Source organism: Paralichthys olivaceus, chromosome 11, assembly GCF_024713975.1.
Source record: "Paralichthys olivaceus isolate ysfri-2021 chromosome 11, ASM2471397v2, whole genome shotgun sequence".
NCBI classification, from domain to species: Eukaryota; Metazoa; Chordata; class Actinopteri; order Pleuronectiformes; family Paralichthyidae; genus Paralichthys; species Paralichthys olivaceus.
Window position 1 is genome coordinate 23,202,679 of NC_091103.1, and position 26,334 is coordinate 23,229,012.

Consider the following 26,334-nt stretch of genomic DNA (forward strand, 5'->3'; position numbering starts at 1 on the left):
GTGCTGATATTGCTGGCATTGTAATGAGTCCAGTCTGTTCACTCAGAGTGTCTGACACTCAGAGGGAGGAGTGGTATAGTTGGATGGCCACAGGCAGGAATGACTTCCTGTGGCGCTCTGTGGTGCAGTTTGGTGGTCCCAGTCTTGCAGTGAATGTGCTCCTGTGTTTGACACGTGCTGGATGGAGGTATTTTTAAAGAAAACATAATCGTATGATGTAGAATAGAATTAGCAAACTGTACTTTTACAAAATCTTTAGGTACATATCTTTAAGATGACTAAAATATGAATAAAGAAAGTTTCTGGCTATTCGAGGTGAGGGTTTTTATATGGTGCAATGTAATATTAATGTTATAGATAAATTCAAAGGTGTGTGTGATTGATTAGGTGTTGTTGTGTTGCTCTGGGCCTATTTTAACATTTTCCTGTGCATATTGGTTTGCAGGGCTAATTAGTGATGATGTAAGTTGGGATTTAAAGATTGTTTTTATTTGATTGTACGTTATACTTGGAATTAAAGACCTTGGGAGGGTAACAGAAATAATATGTTCCCAATCTGATCCTTTGCATTTTGGGGTACATACAGTCAGAGGATTATACTGGAATAATTTATTGATGTTAAGCAGAACAATCAACTCCCAAAATAGCATGGGATGCTGCTCATTCTATTTATTTTTTAAAGTGGTAAATGGTTTAGGGTTCAATATCTTGCCCAAGGACACTTCGTCATGCTGAATGGGAAGAGTGGGATTAAACCAATGACCTTCTGGTGGAGGATGACCCACTCAACCCACTGAGCCACAGCCGGGTTAAAGTGTTAATCACATATGCCCTTACCCTTCAAAACCTTTATTATCTGTATCTTTGTGATTTATTTGTAAGATCTCTACTTAGAGTCATTTGAGTGTTGGGTTACAAGAAAACGACTATCATTGAAAGCTTATTTGTGAGGTCTTTTATCAAATATGTTTTCACCACTGTCAGTTTCTCTTTTGTCACATTTTGGGGATCCACAGTCAGTTCAGTTTCTTTTTGTCATAATGTATTAGCTGAGAAATCACCAAGCTGCACTCACTACTGAAGGATCTCAACATTTCAGAATACTTTTAATTAAACTGAACGCAGCACTGTTCTATTCTCACTCGCTCGCTCTCTCTGAATGTGTGAATAATGTACTGTACTTAACTGGTTTCCCTCCATTGTAAGTCACTTGAAAGCATCAGGAGATGATTGAATGTAAATTATATAAATGTAAATTAGACAGAGACGGATAGAGAAATGCCTCAATCTGAAAATCCTCTCACATCATTTGTCTCTCGTTTTCCAACATTTCAAAATTCAAGATTTAAGTTTCAAGCAGATTTATCGTCATTATAAAACATGAGGTACATGAGAGGGAATGAAACTAAGTGCGGTGAGCAGCAACGAAATAGATCACAAGCCAGAAGCAGCAAATAAATACAATAAAATAAAAACAGTAGAATCTCAAACTAAACAAGAATTATTGAATATCACACATGCAAAGAGTCTTTATTTATATAGTCTCTGGTGTCATTATTGCGTTCTTCTCTTTCAACAACAAATAAAAACACACAGAAATAAACATCCCCGTAGCGGAACCTTGTATCGCCCACTTTCAGGGATGCACCCACCGACCGGACGCCAATTTCAGACGGACCACAACATCTTCCAGAGAAGTTGACGTGGAGGTGTTTGTCCACAATGGCTGATATTAAAGTAGAAACACCCGCTGACAGTTCTGCGGCTATTCACAATCCAAATGCACCTTCTCAGCCCAACAACCCGCTGTCGAGGAAACTCAACAAAATTCTGGAGACGAGGCTCGACAACGACAAGGTAAACATGGAGAGTTAGCTTCATGCTAGCCGGCTAATGCAACTAAACCATAGGGCTAGACCTGTCAGCTAGCCGCCAGCAGTGACAGCACAAACTGTTAATGTATTTAAAAGGTATCAGCATTTATTAAGTGTTTACTGGGAAGTCTCGGATGTCGAGTCTTATTTAAAGCCCCCACAGGAACAGTATATGCAGCTAAATACAGATGTTTTAGCCTAAGATGCTAAAAGAAATGTTGCCTCTTCTAACATGGCGGTGTCCTGTTCGTGTTTTCAGGAGATGCTGGAGGCTCTGAAGTCTCTGTCAGTCTTCTTCACCGAGAACAGTTTGCGCACCAGGAGAAACCTTCGCGGTGACATAGAGAGACGAAGCCTGTCAATCAACGAGGAGTTTGCACGATTGTTTAAAGAAGTAAAAGAGGTAATTTCAAAAGAAAATCCTGTTTTTTTTAAAATTAAAAACAACCATATTGTGGACAGGGTTTGGAAGAATATACGGGAGCTGTTTTTGGTGGGTACATGTTCTTTATTTCTTAACCTTTATTTACACAGGAAAAGTCCCATTAGGTTTAAAGAGAGACAGCAACACAAACAAGTTCAAGTTAAACGAGACAATCAGAGTCACAGCATAGAAGAAGAATTGAGGTGCAAAACAGACCAAACAACCTACAACATCGGTCAAACACGTCGACATCCCAGCGATTTCATTTCCTGGTCTTTTAAAATGAATATTCCAGTGACTTCTGAATGTCCTTTTCTCAATTTCTGTACTGAAAACATGTAAAAGTCTGTTGATCACAGGGAATACAATTCATCACCCTTCTGTGTGCCCCTTTGAGTTTCCTTTGTTCAGGATTTGTAGTTTTATTTCTTAAAAAAGTGGCAGCTCTGATTAATGGTCATACAATTCCATATTTAATTGATGGGTTGAGATCAAACTCGTGTGGTTTGTAGCATTATTGCAAAATCATATGGAGGTTGTACCAAATTCTTTTGTGGAAGAGCTGTGCATCAAGCAGACTCCTTCTCAATATGTGTTTGCAGCAGTAGAATATTATAATACTACAAATAGAATCATTACTATCTTGTTACTGTCTTTATTAGTCATGATATACATACATGCAACTACAGACCTGCTTCAGTGTTTTTTTAACTGTGTTTTAAATTTCTTCACAGGAGCTTGAAGGCGTTCATGAGGATGTCCAGGCCATGAGCACATGTTGTGACGAAATGACCAACAGATTAAAGGTATGGCCCTCACATCATTCAATCGACAGTTCTCTTGTACGTTGAATTATGTAATTAGGCCTGTAGTAAATTTGTGGATCAAATATATGATGTTATAAACTTAATTTGAGAAATGTATTAGATGTCTTATGAGAATATAATGTTTTTAGGCCAACTTTCAAAAATCAAAAACCTTTCTCCAACAGGCTGCGAAGGAGCAAACTCAGGACCTCATAGTAAAAACCAACAAGCTGCAGGGAGAAAAGTGAGTCAAATATTAACTGTGTGTGTGTGTGTGTGTGTGTGTGTGTGTGTACCTTGTAACTTGTAACTTGACTGACATAGAAGGGAAATGTCTTATGATGTGTAAATTACACAGATTGACTAAAATAGAAACTTCTGTCCAGAATTTTTCACGATGTAGTAATTATTACTACTTTTGGGACTATTTTTATTGTTAAATTGTTGTACACAGGGTTTCAGAAATGTATTAATTTATTTAACACTATAACTTAAATCTGTGCTATTTAAAATTTGTGTTTCCATATTGGATTGCATTTTATTGTATGATTTTCCTGATAATTTGCTATTGTGCCATTAAGTTCCTAACACTTTCATAATGTAGTATTATTAAGGACTCAAAAAAACCTTAACCTCAAAACAATAAGGAACCTTTTTATGTGAGACACTCCTGGACTGTTAGAGTGGATTACATTAATCATTTTATTGGTTACTCTTGTACAAGTAACCATGAATCCGGAAATTCTACCTTAATCTGCTGTTGGTAGTTATTTCTAAATCTAAAATAAAACCACCCTGAACTTTTAAACTGACTTTTCATAATGTCAAGGAGATAGTGGAGATCTGAATTATCTGCATGAATTTCAAAGAGATTTCCTACCACTATATTTACCCATATCTATCCTGAAGCTCCAAGTCATTTTGGAAACCTGTTACATGCTGATACTCAATCAATCCAAAGCCAGATGCCATCATTTCACTCTCCATGGTGTCTCATTTCCACAGAAAAATTTAACTTTTTTTCTATTCGGGCAAATTTACAGACAAATATCTCCTCAGTCAAAGCACAAGGCAAGAGATAAGCTTTAATTGCTTTACATGTTGTTCGGAAAGTGAGGCCTGGCTGATTATGCAAGCACTCCCTTTTTTGTTTGTCAGTCAAATGAGATTTTTCCATTTCATTAATATTCATTAAGAGTATACTGATAATTTGAAATATTCTCACAATAAAGATATAAACTGCAAAGTTAAAACCGTAAGTAGTCGAAGAGGAGATTTCCATACTTTATAAGGCTGCTTCTCATTTGTGTCACAAGTAAGAGAGATTTGGTGCAGGGTAGGAGGAGCTGGCAAGCAAAGTCTTTATTTTTGATGAGAACGGATCAATGATTCATGTGGCCGATGAATATTTCCCTTGCACTTGTCTATTTGCATAAGGAGGGCAGCAATCATCTTTAATGGAGCTTTATTTGTTTTCTTCATGTCGTCTGAAGTTTGACGTGAGAAGTAGTTCTTGTGAGCGCTGTACTTTTCTCCTGATCTTATTGAGGTCAACCTGTTACAACTGGAGAGCAGCCCAACAGTGTGTTCTTATGTTTGAGTCTGCATTGAGATTTGCTGACAGCACACATTAAGCACCATCCAGAATATACAGCTCACCATGACATAAAATCATAAAGGGAGTCAGTGCATCTAGGGTACTCACAAATTCACAACTCTTCTATCCGGGTGGATATGTGTTTTTTTTCCCCCCCTTTCTTTTTCATTTGAAAGCCTGCCACTAAAATTAATCTTGGTGCCATCAATCTGTGAATTTGTCTGGCAGAGGACTGACAGGGATGTGAAAATGAAACACCATTTCCTGTTCTCCTGATAGCTGGGGGTTGGGGTGGGGGCTCATTAGCATTTTGTGGTGGCTGTGACCTCAGTGCTCAGTGACCTTGCGAGTTGACACGGAGGCAGGGGTGTGTGCAAAGATAATGTAGATTTCTGGCAAAAGACACTGCTGACAGCTGTGATGTACCGCAGCAATTCCGTGCTCTGCTGGCACAGCGGCAGGACCTCCTTGACAAAAGGTGACATAGGAGGGGGGAACAGCGAGATTGAATGGTTTTTAAATGTGAGCAGTGAAAGATGCCGGTGGGGATTAAGCCACCAGTGAACGTGTGAAGGCAATGAATTAATAAAAAGTCATATCACTTTGTGCAGGGGCCTTGTTGAAGGTAAATGGTCAGAGGTTTTACATGAATGCCCTTCCCAGTACCCCCCATGCCTTGTCTTTCTCTTTGCTTTGTGGTTCCATCGGGACCTGCTGTCCGTCCGTGTGACATTTTCATCCGCAGGACCGCAATGACCCCGTAGCCAGATGGGATGGTGTGTGCATGCTGGGCTTTGACCTTGTCTTCAGCAATTTTGTTTCAGAAGAGCTGCCAGGGGGAAGTGTGCACTTAAGCTGTCCCCTTTCAGCCACCTACCAGTCAGCGCACTGCACCACACTCCTTCTCGGTCAGGTCTATTTCAGGTCACACAGTCCTCTGCTGCCGTGGGACTCTAGACACTTATTATAGCCAGTCTAAGATTTGCAGCATAATCTCAGATTTTGTGCTTATAGGGCAGTTCTGCTTAGAGAGTAGAGTCATTTTCAAAGCTCTCTCAGATGCTCCTGATGTGTGTTTACCCGACAGAGTGGACTTGACCTGCACTGTTTGCCATGTTATCTGCCGGTGGTGCTGTGTCATTTGTCAGCTTTAATGAAACTGAAAGGAGCAGCAGATTGCTTGTATTGTGCAGAAGCCATGGCCGAAGCGGCGAGCCAGTGGGAGTAGACGACCTGTATTTGTCCCCCGGCTTTCAGACACCCTGCTCTTTTGTTTGGGCCTGTTGCTGTTCAAAGGTGCTGTCAGCAAGAGCACTAAATAGGTGTTGTGTGTTGTTCCATAATGAAACGTAATGCCACCCACCTGTCCCACACGGTGTGATCTTTGCATTAGTGCGACATGTTATCATGTCGGACAAGATGGGACGTCTCACAAACGCATGTTTCTGTGACTTTGACCTCACAAGCAGCTGGAACTGAAGAGCTTGGGCTGTACAGTTCTTTTCAGCTGCAGTAGGCCAACATGGCTGCATGCCAAAAAGAAACGTTGATACCTTTTTTAACCACAACCAATATTTACTTTGATTATAGATTTGGCTTGTGGCAGCTCCTCATTTCTCACAGAAATTCCTACAGCACATGATGAATACTCAGACATGAAGCCCCCCCATATTTTTTCACGAAAACAACCAAATCTTCTTAGTAGAATTTCCGTGTGGGTCATTAACAAATCAAAAGCTCTAAAACCCTCCAGAGAACGATTGGGGACGTCCGAGTGTAAATGGCAACCGATTTAAAACAACATCCGAGTCTTATTAACGCTCAGCTGGCTGCTAATGAGGCTACGCCAATGAGCGTGCCATTGTCTGATGGGACTGCACTCTGTGATCATTGGCGCGTGGCTAAACAACAGCTTTGTGAGTGCCAAATTTTCACATAGTCCTTTTTTTTTTTTAAATGGCCTCTGTTAGCTTTTAATGGATAATCAATCCACATGGTTTTACAACTTAAGATAGGGTTCAACTTTCAATTTTTAGAAAGAGCCGTTGATCTCCTGTTGATCATCAATTCTGTGTGATTTTCAAAATGAAATAATAAACTAGAGTGGCTCTCCGCCAAGGCCCAATGATCCCTTTATGAAACCACATTTATATTGATCCCAATTATTTGGATCTCCTCCAAATAGCCCACACTCATAAATATCAGTCCCTTTAATATGCCCGATCAAGAATTATTCTCAGAGAAATCAAGGAAAATGTTGAAAAACATCCTCAATCTCGGGAATAACAATTCCTGGATCCACCCGCTGATACAGATCCGTGCCAAAATTCAATGGGTTCTTTCATCCAAGTTTCGTCCAGTCGTTTTTCTTGCTTACAAACAAACCAGCCCACTAATAAATGGACAAAGCATAACCTCCTTGGCTGACTTAAAGATCTACTGTACATTCAAGTTAAATGTTTATTTCTGTAGTTTTTACTCTGTGAGCTTGGTTAATATTATTCACTGTTGAGGCTCAGAGTTATTCTTAACTCAGTGCTGCACTATTGGCTCTGTGAGGTAATTAAGTATGTACTGGTAATTTCAGTTTCTCAGTTCAATGAAGCTATTGATGAGAGTGGGCTGTATTATATTGCTTAAACGATTTATGTGCTTGAACAGACAAAATCGGTCGGCCCTGTTGGGAATTATGAGAACACACACACACACACACACACACAAACACACACAAACACACACAAAGCCACCCACAGCCTGACACTGTAACTTGTCTTCATCCCATCATGCAACATGGTGTGACCCTCATTTAATTTAACTTTGCACTTGTTTGGCATTCTTCTTCAAGAGCAGCTTTCATCGCAGAGTTCATTTTCCTCACTCATCCAGAGTCTCTTACATGCTCGCCTCTTTACAGTGTGACGTTGCCGCACTCACTCAAGCATGTTGCCTCTCTCTGGTATTCGGTAATTGTAGTGTGGAGAAGAATGTGTCATGTCCTGACAGTGCTGTAGTCAACGATCACGCCGCTCCATCGTTCCCCTGATCTCCTCTTCTCTGCTGCCTTGGCTCCAACAAACCCCCTGTCTTCTGGTTTTTATTTTTTATTTCCTTACAGACATGTGCAGCCTGTCTTTTTCTGTTGTGATTTACATCCTGGAAGAACTGGTCTGTCACTGTTGGCATTGACATGAAAAATTGTTGCTATTTCTCATCTTCTGGAGGTGAATCTGGCAAAGTTTGCCATGTGAGAAATGTCTTTATTTCCCATGTCTATTAATCTGCACAGACAAAAACCTTAATCAGAAAGGGTTAGGAGACAATTGCTGCCATAAAATTAAACTCAGGAGGTTATATTTGGGTTATGGAAAGTTGAGTAAATGATTTAATTGCCAGTCAGGTGGTTTGAAATCTCTCTTATAAAATCTCAAACACATCATTAGAGGCTCTTTTTGTAGTTAACTTGTCTCATAAACAGGGCAACCATGACTTGATTCGAAGCCACCAGCTGTTGTTAGACGTGCTTAAACTCTTCATGAATGAAATTCCAAGATATGGTGTGTTAAATGTGACCGGCCAGATAATGTTTATGAAGCTTTTGAGACTATTAGGACCGTTGGGTGGCAAATCAGTTTAATGTCCCATCAAAATGGCATGTGGGACCTTTTGTCCAGGATTCAACCGGTTTTTAACGTGTGAAGAGGAAAATAACTCAACTACATTAAATGACAGAAATCCCACAGTTTCTCTCTAGAAGAGATGATCCAATTAGATTTATTTCCTGCATACATTTGCATATTTGCAATAAACTCTCCTAACTCAAAACAACTGTGTTTACAAGTACAGAATTCATATTTATATTTCTCAGGCTTGGGTGAATACAGGCATGTTCAAATTGAAGTAGTGTCTCCAGTGTATGCATCACTCTGTTTAATTAATGGCCTCATTATCATATCTTGTTATTAATACATCATCATAATTGTGCAGGGATATCAGGTAGCCCAAGTGCCTCTTGTTTTAATTCGTTATCTCTCAGTAGCATGACGTGTTCTCAATTTTCATTTTCCTCTTCACTGTTTTTGAAGGTCAATGTGTTTTCGACACACACGTATTCAAGGTTTAGCAATGACAGAAAACCTGTCTATTGATGAATTAACTCAATTTATAATTGAAGGGTGGCTGTGAGTGATTTTAAAAAGGCTTAAAATATCTGGAAAAAAGACCATAACATGGATTAAATTGTCTTAAATTCGGATTGGATGAGTTTTAATATCAGGTGCCTTTCAAGGCAGGTATTTTTTTGCACAGAAAAAAGAATGGTAAAATAAAAAAACTAAATAGAAGAGATTAAGCAAAATAAAAGAGGTAAAGAGATTAAAAGAGGTTAAATTAAATAAAAAGGATTAATCTGTATAAAAACTTAAAAGGAGTTAAAGGATTAAAATGATGCAATTAAAAAAAACGAAAATTTGTGAAACAATAAAATACAATGATGTAGATTTTGTAAAAATTATTTGGTTGAAGGCATTCGTGAATAAAAAGAAATAAAAAAATTCTAGATTTTAAAGCTGTAATGGATGGGGCATTCCTAAGAGCAGGCTTAGGGTATCAGGGTAATCAGGTATTTGGACAAGTATATTATTATTATATTTATGATGTATTTTTATTTATAGTTTGATCTTAAATATTTATCATAAATGGCCTTAAAAAGTCTTCTATTCAACATTCATAGTTGTAGAGACCCTGAATCTACTGTTGCCCATATCACAATGACAGCCTAATATCAGAAAGGGTTTTTAGGTAAGAGTGTTGCTGTTGTGTCTCCATCTATTGTCATTATTTCTGTCTCTTCTTACAGTTTTGAGGATGTAGCCACATTTCAATTTCAATCAATTTGTTGAGTATGCTTCTTAATCCCCCGCCCAGGCTGTCGTCCAGCCTCCTCTGTTGTGTGTTGCAACAAAACTGACTTTTTAAAACACGTAAAGGCCAAAGACGCCTCCAGGTCCTGTGTGCAGAGGAATACTAAATCATAGAATCCTGGAACAGATTTACAGCCCTTAACTTTCAGCCGACTGAGCACTGGTAATAGCCGTGTGAGACACAACGCCGGTCAGATAATGTTGGGTTCTTCTCCTCCGCCAAAACAACCTGGTGATTTACTGATCCCTGGCTCGCCTTCACACCGAGGGAGAGAATATATATGAGGTGGCTTTGCATGGAAAGATGGGGACAGGGGGAGGAATCGCTGTTGAGCTACTATCCCATGACAGAGTTCCCTGTTTGACTGAGGCGGTTGCCATGGTCACTTTTGTGTTCAGATATTTATAGTGACACCGATAGTGATCAGTGTGCTGTTATTGATAGTGACAAAAACCCGGAGTGTCTGTATGCTCTTTGTTTCTCTTGTCTGAGTTTTCTGAGTGTTGCTCACGATATCTTGTGTCCCACCCTGTTGTCTCACTCTCAGCTCACTCTGAGGCCTGCGTAATGTATGTGAGAGGTGCATGACTGCCATCTGCTGCCGGGTTTTGAACATCACAGCTTGTTGACAATCATTTTGGTCAAGTGACAGTATATGATATTGTTCCAGTTGACAGTATTTTTGATTTGCACAGTAAGAAAACATGAATAAAAAAACAGAAGGAGATTATAAGCACTTTAATGACATAAAAATCCACAAGGGCTTCGGAGTCAGACACAGCAAATCATTGATGACAGTAGAACTGACAAAGAAGTAAATAACATAGAAATATAAAGAGCGATCTTTTCTTTATAAAGATTTATTAAAGGGTATATGTCTTTCTCATCTCTTTCTCCTCAGTCACCGCCTGGAGGTGCGAGCTCAGGTTGCTCAGGCTTTTCTTGCCAAGTTCCAGCTCTCTCATGAGGAGATGGCCACACTGCGAGGGCCTCGAGATGCCCCCATTACTGAGGTAATTGCATGAATGAGATTTTGCAGATTTCATCCACACCCATAATACCAAGGGTGGGGTGCAGTGTCAGATACATATATGCTCCTTGCTGATCTATAGCTTTTATATTCAGCTTTTCGCTTGAGAAGGCTCCATTATCCAGATTCTCTAATTCAGGGGTGGGGAACATTTTTCCTGTCAAGGGCAATTTCAATATTTGAAACATCCTTCGACGGCTATACTAAATTAGAGACCACATATATCAAACTAAACTCTCTGATGCGATGGCTGGAATAAGATCTCTTTGACGTAGCTTCTGATGCCAGATGGTAGTGATGATGATAATGATGCCATTTACAGCTGATTAAAGCCAAAACAACACGCTCAACCCCTGCATGACTTGTAAGAGCAGTAATTCGTCCCTTGTATCAAACTCAGCAAGTGAAAATGTCTTTAAGTGTCCTTCACTTTTTTTCTATATCTTGTATCATGTCAGTAATCCACTAAGCAATGTTTCTTTGAGACAAACAAAAACTATCAAACTATTTTACTTTGTCTGGTTTTCTTAACCAGCTGTAATTTCAAAGCTGTAATAACACTGCGATTTTCATCACTGCGATCGCTTGCCCGCAAGCTCAGGTAGACTTGCTAGGCTTCATTCCCACTGACGATAACGGAAAGACACATAGCACAGTTGCAGGGGACCACCATGAAGAACACGTTAAACCATTTAAAAAGTAATTGATGTCATGAGAGTTTTTCGTATTTGTCTCGTGGGCTGCGTATGGCCCAGAGGCAAGAGGTTCCCCACCCATGTCCTAACTGAAGGATCCACTATCTTCTCACTCTTTCAACATGAAGCCACAATATCTAATAATTTGTAAGAATATAAAGATTTTAAGTCCATTGTCCTAAAATATTAAAATAGAAATCTAACAGTTTCCATGATCATCATATCTGCATGCATAATGTTACAAATCAAAAATCAAAAAGACACATGATTAGTTTCAAATACTATCCTTGTTCACACCAGAAAACATGTTTTTTTACCAAGCTGTAATTTTTACTGTATTGCCAGAACTGTATGTTCTGTACATCTGAAACTGTAAATCTGTTCCTTGTACTACGAATAGTCATGTATGTGGTGTTGTTGAATTCCCCAGAATTTCTTCAAAGCTCTCAGCCGAGTGAAGCACATCCACGAGGATGTGAAAATCCTGCTGAGAACCAACCAGCAAACTGCAGGGTAAGATGCACACCTGGCTACACAGTGTGTCTCTGTGCTCCACTCGTTCTGACGGATTTTTTCATTCCTGACATTTATTTTGAACCGAACAGACAAGTAGAGGGAAAAAAACCATCCAGGTGGGATATTTATGTCAGTGTCAGCGATCTGACACTATTCAGTAGGTCATGAGTATGTAATGTGCCATCTTGGTTTGTGTGCTTGTTCCAGGTTAGAGATCATGGAGCAGATGGCCGTGTTACAGGAGACCTCATATGAGCAGCTCTACCGCTGGGCTCAGAGTGAGTACAGTACAGAGTTAATACCACAAGCACACTGAGGGATAAAACGACTTACTATGACCCTTTTTAAGGTGTTGGGTGTTGTGTTGGCGTATACAAATAAGGCAGTGTATTATGTCCAGTTTATTTCCGTTCGTCTCCTAAAGATTGCAACTGTTGCTTGATTTGTTTTAGTGGTTTGTGTTTTTTTTTAAATTGATTTTACGAAATAAAAACTGTGTTTTTCCAAGTGACTGTACGTATCCAGTAGTTGCGTGTGAAGGGGTCCTTTGAGAATCCCTATGACTCATAACCTCTGACTGAGGTTTCTAGAAGAATGCTAGAAACCAAAGTTTCTCTCAGTGTTTCGTCATTGAAAATTAAAATGGAAATGTACAATTTAGATCACAGAAAGCACATTTGAGTAATTATACACTAACAAAACATCTTTTTAATTATGACTTGCTCTTTACACTTTACACACTTGTTGTGGTGTAGATTTTCTAAAAGGCCTAATTCCATAAATTTGGCAAGAAATCAAAGAGCTGTAAGTTGATTTCTTTTCATATAAGTTAATTTATTTTGTAAGTGGTCTCTTCTTTATGTACACTTTTCAATTATTTATGAGGGTTGACTTCATTTTTACAAAAAATATTGTTGTCCATTAATACTGGAGTGGGATGACCCAGTTTCATCACTGTCTGGGAGATTGGTGACTGCCTGTTCCCTTTTTTTATTGTCTGAATCATACGCAAAACAAACTGACTTCTCAGTAAAAGCTTATTGGAAACTATGATGTTGGTGCTTTGATTTACTTCTTGTCAACAGGGTTGCCATAGACAAAAATGTTTTGCAGCAATGAGAGCATAACACAAGTTTCTACAAAGACAGTAGTTATTTCTCTAGTTAGACATGATATAGACCATATTTCCTCATTTCTTTCCTTCTCTCTGCGCAGATGAATGCAGGGGACTAACCCAGGAGACGTGTGATATCAGCCCTGTGCTGACTCAAGCCATGGAGGCCTTACAGGACCGACCTGTCCTTTACAAGTAACATACAAACATGCACTTACAGAACAGAGACTTATTTATCTGAATTAAGGACTGCATGTCCTGTTTTTCATTTATCTTTCTCTTCATGCCAATATCCAAGGGCAGCGACAGCAAGTAAAAATAATGCGTTTTATATCTAGAATCAAAGGAATCCATGAGGCTGAGGAATTTGTTTGAGTTTAATACCAACAACAGAGAGACGGGACATAAAAATGCATGAATAAAATAGCTACAGGTACTACACTTCACTGATGTACATCACAGAGGCAGAAAGACATGCTTGTTAAATTCAAAATGAATGCTTCAGCAGGCACTTGCAGGTGGATTGTTGGTTTACGGTTGAGGGGAAACAACGAGGGGAAACAAAGAGGCCCTTGTTTGGAAAACAACTGAACAGCCGGAAGCAACAGACGGCCATCAAACAAGCAGTAGAAATTACAGATCCACTAAAAAATCATTGTAAAAATACATAATGAACAATTGGCAACAGGTTTCTGCAAATACTGTTAAAACGTACAACTTTTAAGTATATATTTATCATGAATTAATGCCTCTTTATTCCCTCTGACCTTTATAAAACACCCAGTAAACGACTGAAATGAATCTTAATACAGTGCTTGTTGTTTAAAGTATAATTAACAACAATTATAGCAGCATCATTTTCATCAAAGTGTAAACAAAGCTCATTTACTTTCACTGTTTCTGTCCCCAATTAACATTATCATTAATGCCTACAGAAAACACTTTGAATACATTGACTAATTCTAAATTCCTTATAAATGTAATTTTTAATCCTTTTCATGATGTTTGAAACCTGGATTGCTTACAGCTTATTTTCCTTCTCTTCCATTGGTTCATTTTGAGTTACATCATTACCCCTTGTTTCCTCAAACACTAAAAATAATAAAAGAAAAATAGCTTGATGTCAAGGACGTGACTAACTGCTGTTTGTCCTTTTTTATCTTATCTCTTTTGTTTTTAACCCTTTCTTACTTGCCGTTATTTTAAGGCAAGCACTGCCTGAAACAGGAAACTCGTAACGAGAGAAGGCAATAAAAACCTTTTTAATGTCACTACCTTTCTTTGCAAATATTTTTTATTTTCCGGTAGAGGAAAGCAATTTGTGCTAAATAAGTAGTAAAGACTCCGAGATCTCGCTTTGTCCATAAACCACAATGACACAATGGAACCTTTCACACGTTACCCCAGGAGGTGTTTTCATCGCAAACCCTCCTTCTGTCTGTCTGCGTTCTGAATTCTTGGAAATGCACCTGTGTCGTTGCCCAGAAAGTGTCCAAGGTCATGCGCTGGCTTGGGATGTTTAGGCTGAGAGAGCGGAGACCAGCAGAATCTTAATTCGGCGCTATCTTCTGTTTAGTCTGTCACAGAGCCTGCCACCGCCAAGTAATCAAAACAACCGCAAACTCTTCCCTTTTTGGAAGAGTTGTCTGCATTGTTGACGTACAGTTTGTCAGCGACTGACCTCCGACACACAGAAAAACACTGTGACCGCCGTCCTTTTCACATGAGGTTTGTGTGTTTGAATGTTGCCTTCTCTCCTCCTCTGTCTGGTCAGGTACACTCTGGATGAGTTTGGGACTGCGCGCAGGTGTGCAGTGGTTCGAGGCTTCATCGACGCCCTCACCCGCGGCGGGCAGGGGGGAACTCCCCGCCCCATAGAGATGCACTCACATGACCCTATGAGGTGATTAGACCCATTGTAATGTTATGCTTCCTGTCCCTAGTCCTGTTTAAATGCTGAATATTGAGATTTTATGTAGTAGAACTAGAATGAAGTTCTTTTCCATGCACAGTACATATATAGTCGAGTCAGATTTATTTAGATGGCACATTACAAACAACAGAAGTTCAGCAAAATTGCTTTAGAAACGCAGCAAAAGAAAAGGATGGATAAAGAGAAAGTAAAAACAGTGCGTGATGCAATAGAAGATACTCAAGATAAAAGTGATGCAATAGAAGATACTCAAGATAAAAGTGATGCAATAGAAGAAACATTAACAGAAATCATAAGACAGAATCAGGCTGAATTAGAAACAGGAGAAAAAAAGTAGGTTTTTAAATTAGATTTTAAATTATTGATAGGGCAAGATTGTGAGGCAGGAGACTATTCCAGAGCTTAGGGGCTGCAACAGAGAAAGCTCGTTCCCCATTGGTTTCATATATATATATATATATGTATATATATATATTGTCATCACAAATTTAAATATATTTTCCCTGGTCAAACTTAGAGAAACGTACTATTATTTATATTTCATATTTTGTGTAATGATTGTCATGATCCCTGAAAGAGAATGAACTCAGTTTGATTTAGAATCTCACCCTTTAAAACCTGATTTGAGATGTTGTTAAGTGTCTATTCTGTCAATGAGAGTCTGAGTGTCCGAGTTTCCTGTCGTACTGCATCCTCTTCCTCCTGTGCCCAGGAGCCAAACGGGAGATTTTCTCAGAATAACAGCCACATGTGGAACACAAAATCACCTCCACTTTATAGGAGGCATCAGCAGTTCTGAGAACATCAAGTTCTTTCTCACCTCCCTAGGTCCTCACACACAATCACAAACACACACACAGGCACACACACATGCACACACAGACACACACAGGCTTACACATAATAATTCAAGTTTAACCTTGCTGTTTTCCACCGTTATGTAACACCAAAAGCTGTTTGTGTGTGTGAGGTGAGTGAAACACAATAACCCAAGCCTCAGCCCTGCAGCTGTGGTCATGGTGTGGTAAGATTAGCCTGTGGGTTAGCCTCTCAGTGGAGCACTGTTTAATACAGATTGTTTTGCTCACTTTCAGGTATGTGGGGGATATGCTGGCCTGGCTGCACCAAGCCACTGCTTCAGAGAAAGAGCATCTTGACGCTCTGCTGAAACAAGTCACTCTGCAAGGTACAATGCTTCCTAAATGCTAATTACACAGCGCACAAGGTTTAATCACCTTTAGCCACACTTAAGTTACAAATAGTGCAATCACGCCTACAGATTTAGCCGAAGGCAGTATATTATTCGGGTTGTCCGTACGTTCGTCCCAGTCCCGTGAACACGACATATCAGGAACAAACACTCACTTGAACTGTTTAGATTTTGTTGGTCTAAAGTAAATGTCACTCTGACCTCACAAAACACATAACTGTGGTCATAACTCGTTAATTAATGTGATAATTATGACTAACTTTGGTTAATGGACTGTTTTTATATAGTCTTATCAACCCCTCCAAACACTTCACAGTACAAGTTACATTCACCCTTTTACAAACAGTGCTTCTTTATGCAATGATGTTTCTCTCACACATCATTCATTGTGTGCAAAGCTGTCAATTTGTGGTTCAGTGCCCAAGGACATGCACACTGGAGGAGCCGGGGAATCGAACTTCTGACCTTCTGGTCAGTGGATGACTTGCTCTTCCTCCTGAGCCAAAGCTACCCCTGAAATTCGAGACAGATGTCTTATTAGATAAAAGATATAGAGATTATATTTTGTATCCAAAAGATCCCACGTCAAAAACAGAGACTGTGGTCATTTGTTGGCTGTAATTCTAGGTTCTCCTTTTTTTATCTTACCCTCTTTGGAAACATTTGGTCTGTTGCATCTTTTAATTTAGTGGATTTTACAAGTGCACCACAACTTGTAAACAAATGTCACTCACAGGTCTTTGTTTACTGGACAGCGTAACCAGTGATTCAGTGAGGTGTGAGATGTTGGCAACAGTTAGAGAGTGTGAGCCACTCTGATTCGAGTAGTTCTAATCCTGCGCTTGTTTCCCGGATTTAACTTCTTCGGTTGTCACAATAGTTAAGAATGATGACACCTCAGATGTCAACAATTATCTTTTTCATGCAGTTATCAGTGTGGTTCTATGGTTCCCTTTGAATGGCCTTAACAAAGTGAAATCCAAGCCTCAGCCCTGCAGCTGTGGTCATGGATTTCTAAGCATGAATCCATCCAAAGCCAAACACAGGAGTGAATTAGGGATATTGTTATACTCATGTTTTTATATGCAGACTTACTGTGTGTGTTCCTCTTACATTAGTTGTGGAGGCGAACATGCAGGAGGTGGTCGGACACATCACTGAAGGAGTCTGCAGGCCGCTGAAAGTGAGCAACCAAATCAGTCAAAGAAGCTATTTAAAAAAGAAAGTGATCATCTCCATCTAATATCTACTGTGGCCTGTCAGGTTGTGATCATGTGATGTGGTTCTGTCCCCCAGGTTCGTATAGAGCAGGTCATTGTGGCTGAGCCAGGGGCCGTCCTACTTTATAAACTGTCCAACCTGCTCAAGTTTTACCACCACACCATCAGGTATTTCTGCTCACTCACAAGTTTTCAGTATAGCAGTAATTCTCAATCGTTCAACAAAAAGTTTAAATAATCGATTAATCATCAACTAATTTGTACAGCAAAATATACTGTTGCTCCCCAAAGGTCCTGAATTAGTCAGCAATGAGACTATTTCCTTGATTATTTTATTTACGCTGCATGTTCCTGTAATTGATGACAAAATTGGCGTTTGGCTCAGATACAAAACAACAGAGTACTTATCTTTTTCCGTTAAGGCGAGGCTAATTGTTCTCAGGCCTAGTCTGGTTAGGATAGAAAATTCCAGTGTGGTGCTCAATCGTTCTATTGTTGCAAATTCTGGAATTTGCTGCTTTTCTCTTTTTTTATATACATGTTTTCGAAGAAGTTCTTCCATATTTTACACTTTTCTAGTATTTTGTAAACATTTCAATATCAATAAAATATGTTTTCTGAATGATTCACAACCAGGACAACAGCACCTGCTGCCTTCTAATGCCGATTAGTAAAACTCAAATGGTGATGGTCAGTTAACACTGAAAAGAGACGAACAGATGGTCAAGTTTGGACTTAATTTATGGAAATGATGCAAGAAGTATGTTCGGCCTGGGCAGGAGTTACTGAGACAAATCCATGACGCAAGTTGTCGTTTGTTTGTTTGTTGTAACTGGTTTTCAGTCCAAGTGTGACTCACAAAACAAAAGGATTGATAGAACAGAAAACTTAAACATAAAAATTATGTAACAAACGGAGAACAGCATTAAAAGCTAAAGATCTAATATATATAAAGCAGATTTCAGCTAATCACACATATTCTACACGGTGAAAACAAGGTGGGCTGTTCTGGGGGCATCACTGGGGTGGTGACTGTTTCTTTGTGAAGTGATAGACGTCCTAACTGCCTGTTTAAGGCACACTCTCTGAATACAGGCTGTGTGCATTTCTGCATGAATCAAGCATTTTGATATTTTTGCAGTATTTATACACCAAAGACCGATTTGTAATCAAAAAGATGGGAATCTCACTTTCCACAATATGGGACCTTATAATTAATAAGTTGAATAATCTAAAAAAAGATAATTGGTTATCCAAATACAACCCGTGTTCAGGCTTGTTGACTCGTTTGATCTTTGTCCAGCTCTATAATTGGGACCAGTGTGGCCTCTCTGCTCATCACTATTGAGGAAATGCACATCCTCAGCAAGAAGATGTTTTTCAACAGCCTGAGCCTTCATGCAAGCAGACTCATGGACAAGGTACAGTATGAAGAGTGTCTGAGGGTTTCTATTTGAAATTACACAATATTGTTGTTTTTTATTTGTTATTTTGTTAATTGAAATTGTATATTTTTCATAAAAAGAACGTTCCTAGGCGGAGGGACTTAGTTCTGTTGTTTTATGTTTTAAATCTCTGATGAATAAATGAATAAATCTGACCCAAACTGAATGCCCTTTAATAAAATCTACAAACAAAACCATCACCTAAGGAAAGAGATAAAGCTTGGTTTTTAAACGAGATGGTTTGCAATATTCTTTAAAAACTCTAAAAACTTAACGACAAGTTCAGTGTTGGACTCACACTGTGTATTTCAGCACAGTGTCTAAACCCTTAAACACAACAAGGCTATTTTTGAAGCACAATTGCCGTCCCAATATACCTCGGCACGAGCAGGAGCTCTTCCACATTACATGCTTGCTGTTTATTGATCAATAGCAGTTACAAGAATTATCCCCGTTGCTCGGTGTTAATCAAATTGGAGGCCCTCTGGGTTTTGTTGTCAAGTCCAGCTAATGCCAGGAACACAGCCTTCTCATAATTTGCTCCATTAGGTGGAAAAAGGTGGCCGGGCCAGTCCTATGTTGTACATCCAGAGGCCCAATGAAATCAAAACCCTCTTCATTAAAAAGCTCGACTGACTGAACAAGCTGAGGCTCACAGTCGCAGCAGGGAGCAGTTGTATATCTGTCGTGCTGCTCATTAGGAATGTTCTAATGCTTTGATAATGTTGTGAGGACCACTTGTCTTTGTGAGGACTGCAGCCCACACACACAGCTGATCTCTGCAACAAAAAAGAAACTTTCCTTTCTTTGCTCTGTCTTCTCCTGACCTGACCTGTTCAGGTGGAGCTTCCACCTGCAGACCTGGGGCCCACAGCCTCCCTCACTCAGACGCTGTCCCTCCTCAGGGAGGTGCTGGCCTCCCATGACTCCTCAGTGGTTCCTCTGAATGCCCGTCAGGCTGACTTTGCTCAGGTGAACACACATTTCTACAATATAATCTGATTGAGAAAAACGGTGATCCATTGCTGTTTCTGTTGATTCTACGAGCTATTAATCAATTCCGACATAAGTTAATTTAAAAGATTAGATCTTCCTTAGCATTTGAGGATTTACACAGCGTCGTCCATGCCTCTATTTTTTTCCACAGGTATTGTTGTTGTTATTATGCTCAGTACTACTCAGGTGTTGCTGTATCACCTAGAATTCGCCCAAAATGCTGCTGCTATGATTATTACTGGTTCAAAAAAATGTGGCCATATGATTTTGGCCTGGTTGCATCAGCTTCCTGTTTGGTTTTGAATTGATTTTAAGATTTTATTGATGACTTTTAAAGCTTTACACAATCAAGCCCTAGAGTCCTAGTCCTAGGGCCCGACCTGTTGGCTATCGTGCTTTTGCAGTAGGAGCAAATTCATTGATCTTGATGAAAAACAATCAGGCATGTAAAGGGGACTGAGTGTCGGCAATTTGGTGCCACTTCTATTCCCTCATCTCTGAAGGCGCCGTCTTACTTTGTCTCTCCTAGGTTCTCTCGTGCATCTTGGATCCTCTGCTTCAGTTGTGCACCGTGTCGGCCAGTAACCTCGGCACAGCTGACATGGCTACCTACATGGTCAACTCATTGTACGTCATGAAGACGACACTGGCTCTCTTTGAGTTCACAGACAAGAGACTCGAGATGCTTGAGTTCCAGGTTTGCCTTGATTATAAACAATTATTTACAAATGGAAAATCTGACAGTTAAATTATTCTCCATGTTTTAAATGCCTTTATACATTTGATTTGAATTAGTCAAAGGCACAGATCCAATTATAACACACCACACCTTAGCGGGTTCAAGAAAAACTGTTGCAACACTATTGTTACAGTGATGTGAATGCTGAGCTAAACGTCATTACATTGTCTGTCCATGGGGTGTTGTTCATTAAAAACAGTTAATTATTCTTTTACCTTTCATTTAAAACCATAGAGCCAAAATCTTTTGTTAAAAAGATCTGATTTGCCGTCTCATAAAAGAGTGTGCGTCACATATTGTCGTTCCCACTCATATTTGTCATCTATCCCTCTATTTTTAGCAAGTCTTTTGTAATTGAGTATCACAAGAGCTTCTGTGCAAGTTTCATCATCAATAGCACTGCGGTCTCCATTAACCACAAGTACCATTGGCTCACAATGCAGGCTCGGACTGGGTTATTAAGCCACGCTCTCTGCCACATTTTCCAGATCGAGGCTCACCTTGACACTCTGATCAACGAACAGGCTTCCTACGTACTGACCAGAGCCGGACTCAGTTACATCTACAACTGCGTCCAGCAGCACAGCGCTGAGCAGGTCTCACATGGAGCATTTAACTTGCATGTTGACACGCACTCACTTGTAAATTTATAACACTGTGGACTGTTGTTTTCCTCACACATCTCTTCTGGTCTTTTTAGGTTACACAATCCGAACAGTTTTATTTACGCTACCTGTTTGGGCTTTACAATAGCCATCGCTATGGTTACCGCATGATCAATGTCTTTATTAGGGCATAATATTATTTCTGTCAGATTTTCAGATGAGAAAAGGACAGAGGGAGGCAGATCACATTATCTTCTATTAGAATATATTAGCTTGTGCAGACGTGTCCTGTGCAGATGAGTGAGCTGATGCCCTGGAGCCTCCGTCCCTCTTTGAAACACACTTTGCCACTGGACTGACTGAGACCCATAGTTGTGGTTTAGCATGTGACTCTTGAAACCCAGGGTCATGTCAGGACACACCACACCCTGCTGCTGTTGCTGCAGTTAAATGCTGAGCTCAATCAAGAGCTGTCATTCTTCTGCAGACTACTTCTCTCCTCGGGTGGCCTGTCTTGGGTTTTTCCTTAAATAGTCTTCTGTTTGAAAAGAGTAAGTCTGTCTGCCGACACTCTGCAGCATCCCAGATGTCAATGACTGACAAGAATCCATGTTTTTACTCTGGCAATCTGTTCAACATTTTACCCCTGTAATTGTCTGCTGTGTATCAGACGAACAGATCAGAAACAAGACGAGCTGGCTAGCAGATGAGTTTGCAGGCTCGTAATATGTTTGTTAATGTGCTCATATCCCCATACAATCATTCCAGGCACTACAAACTTGCTTTGACCCTTGCACCGCCTCGTGTTTGCTGCTTTTAATGTCTGCAATTACAGCGTTTAAGCTTGACTTAATGTTGTCATTCAAGATAGCCAGTACAAGCTAATTGCCTTAAAGGTACCTGTTGTTGACAGACTCGTAAACTCTAGTAAATATCAGAATGTAGGAGGTTAATTTCACTTTTTCACAAATCATGACTGATATGGTTAATTTAAGTAATAAGTTATCACGGAAATAGTTTCAAATTTATATTATTTATAGAGTTCTTAAAGAGCAAAAGTGCTCCTCAAGACAAATGCGCATTACATGTTTACACATACAAGCATAAAGACTGATGGACATTGAAACAAGTTTAAAGATATTAAAACCCCACGGAGGTTCTGAACTAGTAGTTAAATCCAGGTCAAATCATCACATGTTTGTGCCGCACGTCACAGATATTAACGACATTTGACCTGCTGGTCATATGACGGAGGGATGGACTGGTCACATCTCACTTATAGGTCACAGAGAAATGGTTCTTATATAATTTTAAAGCTCTTTTCCACCTCCATGTTTTTTTTTATTATTTCAAACAGTATGCTAACCCCTTGTATATATTTTATACATTTAAGTTGAATTACAATTTTTTATAATATAAGACCTCCAGTCATTGCTGAGATATTATTACTTATCTCAAGTGGTGTCACATCACTAATTCTTAACAATGTTGTTGAACAGCAGTTGCACCAATGCATTTCTTTGTTGACTCACAGGTCACTGGATAGTACGTTTAAAGAAATAAAACATGGGAGGAATCAGAGTTGTTATGCTAACCCACCAATCAGCCATTTACTGTGTTTATTAACACAGCAGGAGTCAGGAAGCGTCACATAATGAAGATAAATGTGACATTTTACTATGATACAGATCCTGGTTGAATTATTTCCCAGGCCTTGGCTTTTTTTGTCTTTATTAAAAACCATTTTATAAACTTCCTCTTAAACCAAAGAAAAATAAATTATTGTTATTATTCGCTAAGGCAGCATCACTCATTCATGCATCATTGTGTTTCTGCCTCCATCCTTTTTTACAATCTGCTGAGGGCAATGTATAAAAATAATTCTTGAAGACATCTTGTAACTGCTGCTTGCGGACATGAATTAAGAACGAAGGACCGCGATCACCTGACTCTGCATTCTGAGGTTCAACACTGTTTGCTGTTCAAATGCAGCGACCTTGAGATGGATTCTAAACCCGTGTTCACTTTCCTGTCTCAGGGTCCTCTGTCCCTCCTCCCCAGTATGGACAGCTTGTCTGTGAAAGCAGCAATGGTGAGTTACACCAAATGTTTGTTCAGAAAGCAAGACTCTTCAAAGGAATAATAAGCTGTCACTTCATTATGATGTTTCTCTGACTTATTATTTGCTTATAACACCAACTACAGGTCCAGTTTGACCGGTACTTGTCATCGCCGGACACTCTCGTGATGACGCAGCTCAACTTCCTGCTCAGTGCAGCCATCAAGTAAGTTAGTGTTCCTGATGATTGAGAGTTGCTCCGTCTTAGTTCAGAGAAAGAATAGAATATATTCAGGCCTCATGCTAAATGTTTACCAAATTGCAATGTGTTGCAGCAGGGTAAAGAGCATGTTCAGCGTGATAGAAATAGAACAGGAGCTTCGACTGAGTAATGTTCATCGTTCATTAGTTTCCCGGATGTAATATGATCATTACTGCATTCCAAACAAAACACTCAACTAAATGCACAGTCAGTTTGGATGCTAAATTGCCACAGCCACTGACACATTGAGAGTGGTCGGTAGGACTGCCTGTATTTGTCTTACTGATCAGAAAATGCACATGCTTTTAGCTCAATCCAGCTGCTACATTGGAGGACTCTTTCTATGAGTCACGTTTACTGGGAAGTACAGCAGGCCTGAGGAGCACTCTGTACCTCAGGTTAATGTTCCCTATTAATGGACATGGGAGGACTGATGGGCAGGACGCCATTAATTAACTTCTGGTCCATTTCTCTCTCACACTCATTCCCTGAAATCATTCCTCCTCTCTGTCTTTTTCTCTCTCGCGTCTGCTTATCCGCTCACCTGAACACACAAAAACACCCACCAGTGCTCAGAAAAAAAAACCCGGAGTGCACAAATAATGGGAATGTACTCTGAGACTCCCTTCGTTTCAAATTTCGTGTTAGTGCACTTGCCATGGCGTAAGGTGTCATACATAGCTCTGTGCTTCTTTGTTCTCTGTGGGCCAATTAAAAAAAGTGGATCTCAAGAGCCTGAGTGGGATACAACAGAGGCACTCTCCCAGGGTTGGTGAGTCCTTTCACTGGGCTCCTCTGGTCGATAGTTTCATCCTGCGTCTGCACTACGCTCAAAAAATAGTCACAATATCATATCCTTCACTAAGTTTTTTTAATTGCAAAAATCTTTTTTTTAATCAATTAGTCCAAAAGCATTTTGTGTTCACGATACTTGCACCAAGTGACAAATGTTGTAACTTGGTGCAAATATCAGAAATTCTTACATTTGAAAACTTTGATTACTGCAACAGCTCTTCTACATGCCTAAATATAAAATCTGAAGAGTGTCTTCAGACAGTACGCAACTTAGTTGCTAAGGTTTTAACCAGAGTGAAAAGGTTGGAACACGTATACCCGGTTTTAGCCTCTTTACACCTGCCTCCAGTAGGTTTTAGAATACATTTTATGGTTCCTTTAATCACTTACAAAGCACTTTATGGTCAGTCCCCTCAATATATTGTGGCTCTATTATCCGTGTACCGCTCGCACCTTGAGATCCTTTGTCAGGGGCTTCTAACTGTTCTAGATTCTCGGCTGAAGACTTTAGAGCTTTTGAAATAAGAGCTGTGAGGCTCTGGAACAACCTGCCTGAGAAAATACGACAAGCTGAGTCAGTAGCTGCCTTTAAACCAAAGCCTAAAACATACTATCTCACTACAATCCCTGATTTTACACAATTCCATGTTTTATTATTGTAATGGGTGGTCATGCTTAAATTTCTATCATACATTAAGTCTTTTTTATTCTATTCTGACTGTATTTGTTTGAAGGTATTCTCTGTATTTTTGTGTTTTTATCCGTAAATCACTTTGTTTTGAGAAGTGCTTTATAAACACAGATGTTAATGTTAAATATTATATATAAACTGGTTTAAAAGATCTGTCTGTTTGTGCTGCCGTGGCTGACACCTAATGCTGCACTATTAGTGCTGCACACTGTAGCCATAGATGGCAGTGTGCAACACATACTGCCACTCTTTGTTTAACCTCTGCAGGGCCACACAATCACTGAGCAAAACAGTAATTAGGACAAATTCATACTCATGACTGATTTATTTCAGCTCTGGACTAATTACAGTACAGCTCTGCTTGACTGATTCAGGCTGGAAATATTGGAATTTAAAATAAAAAAGGCCTGTTCACTACTTTGTTTTTGTGAGTGTTTGAAAAAATCTGAGGAGTTTTATCTGTTTGTGCAGGGAGCAGATTTTCCGTCAGTCAACAGAACTGGTGTGCAGAGCCTACGGAGAGGTTTACACAGCACTGACCAGCCCAGCTAATGCCTACAAAGACCCAGAGAACCTGGTGCCCAGATCCCCTCAGCAGGTTCAGACTCTGCTGTCCTGAGAGCAGCGGGCAAGCCCCAGTGCTGGACGGCCCGCAGGGTATTTGTATTTGTACAGTATAATAACAAACGTAGCAGTTGTTAAGGTGGGGTTCTTTGTGGGAAATGTGGGATTTGGGTCAGTGACCTCGGAGAGAGACACGAAGAAAGAACATTACACGTGTCTGTATGATCCTTTTACTTTGACCGCTGCAGGCTCTCAGCTTGTTGTTCTCTCTGTACAACACGTGTGTCTCCTCCTTTCTGTCTGTCTTCGTGTCATGTACCCTGTTTAGTGTCCATGATTGTACAAAACATTTTCTTTTATTGAAAGTATTGAAAATGACATTAAACCAAATAATACCTTGAACCAAAGAGGCTAGCCTTTTTTTCCCCAACTTTTAAGTGGTCAGGAAAAATTCAGCCGCGATGCCAAGACGGACCTCAGAGGCTTCAGCACAAAAGTCGTGTTTATTTTAATCTCAACTCTTCTGAGCTGTTGGGATAAAATGGAAAGTCTGTCTTACCATCTCGTTCGGCTTTTTAAACAATGTCTACCATGCTGACTAAGATGTGAAAACAAGACTATCAAGAGGCTGGATTTAGCCATTTACCATAAATTCTGCCTTGTAAATGAATTGTTGGCCATTTAAAAACTAGTATGGTGTGGGGGGGTGTTTTTCTTCACTGTTACCACAACATCTCATTTATAACTGGCAACCATTCTGCTGCATTTTAATTAGGGACATCAGCTGCATCAAACCAAGCGCGTGTACTTTCTCCTAAAGAATCTAAATCATCCCTAAT

At 39.7% G+C, this 26,334-nt stretch overlaps 1 protein-coding gene across 3 annotated transcripts; it reads left to right on the forward strand.

Moving 5' to 3' along the window:
* On the forward strand, positions 1–25,897 carry cog6 (component of oligomeric golgi complex 6). Of its 3 annotated transcripts, none has more exons than XM_069534424.1 (20): positions 1–20; positions 1,673–1,857; positions 2,134–2,277; positions 3,033–3,104; positions 3,290–3,348; positions 10,523–10,634; positions 11,777–11,859; positions 12,070–12,140; positions 13,078–13,171; positions 14,751–14,879; positions 16,004–16,095; positions 17,238–17,302; positions 17,416–17,507; positions 18,643–18,760; positions 19,625–19,756; positions 20,310–20,477; positions 21,008–21,115; positions 23,163–23,216; positions 23,330–23,409; positions 25,403–25,897. In XM_069534424.1, the coding sequence occupies exons 2-20, from the start codon at positions 1,723–1,725 to the stop codon at positions 25,548–25,550; spliced, it is 1,956 nt and encodes a 651-aa protein (XP_069390525.1). In that variant the 5' UTR covers positions 1–20; positions 1,673–1,722; the 3' UTR covers positions 25,551–25,897. The 3 variants fall into 3 exon arrangements, with proteins under 3 accessions (XP_069390525.1, XP_069390527.1, XP_019943471.2); XM_069534426.1 differs by having other exon boundaries at positions 7–15; XM_020087912.2 differs by lacking the exon at positions 1–20 and having other exon boundaries at positions 1,638–1,857.
* Positions 25,898–26,334: the final 437 nt, after the last annotated feature.

What these genes read in the sequence shown, in the direction of transcription:
- cog6 (XM_069534424.1), top strand. Translation starts at nt 1,723, where the DNA reads ATGGCTGATATTAAAGTAGAAACACCCGCTGACAGTTCTGCGGCTATT. An exon ending in GAGATGCCCCCATTACTGAG is followed by an intron (nt 10,635 to 11,776) that starts GTAATTGCATGA and finishes TGAATTCCCCAG; the next exon opens with AATTTCTTCAAAGCTCTCAG. An exon ending in GTCAGGCTGACTTTGCTCAG is followed by an intron (nt 19,757 to 20,309) that starts GTGAACACACAT and finishes TGTCTCTCCTAG; the next exon opens with GTTCTCTCGTGCATCTTGGA.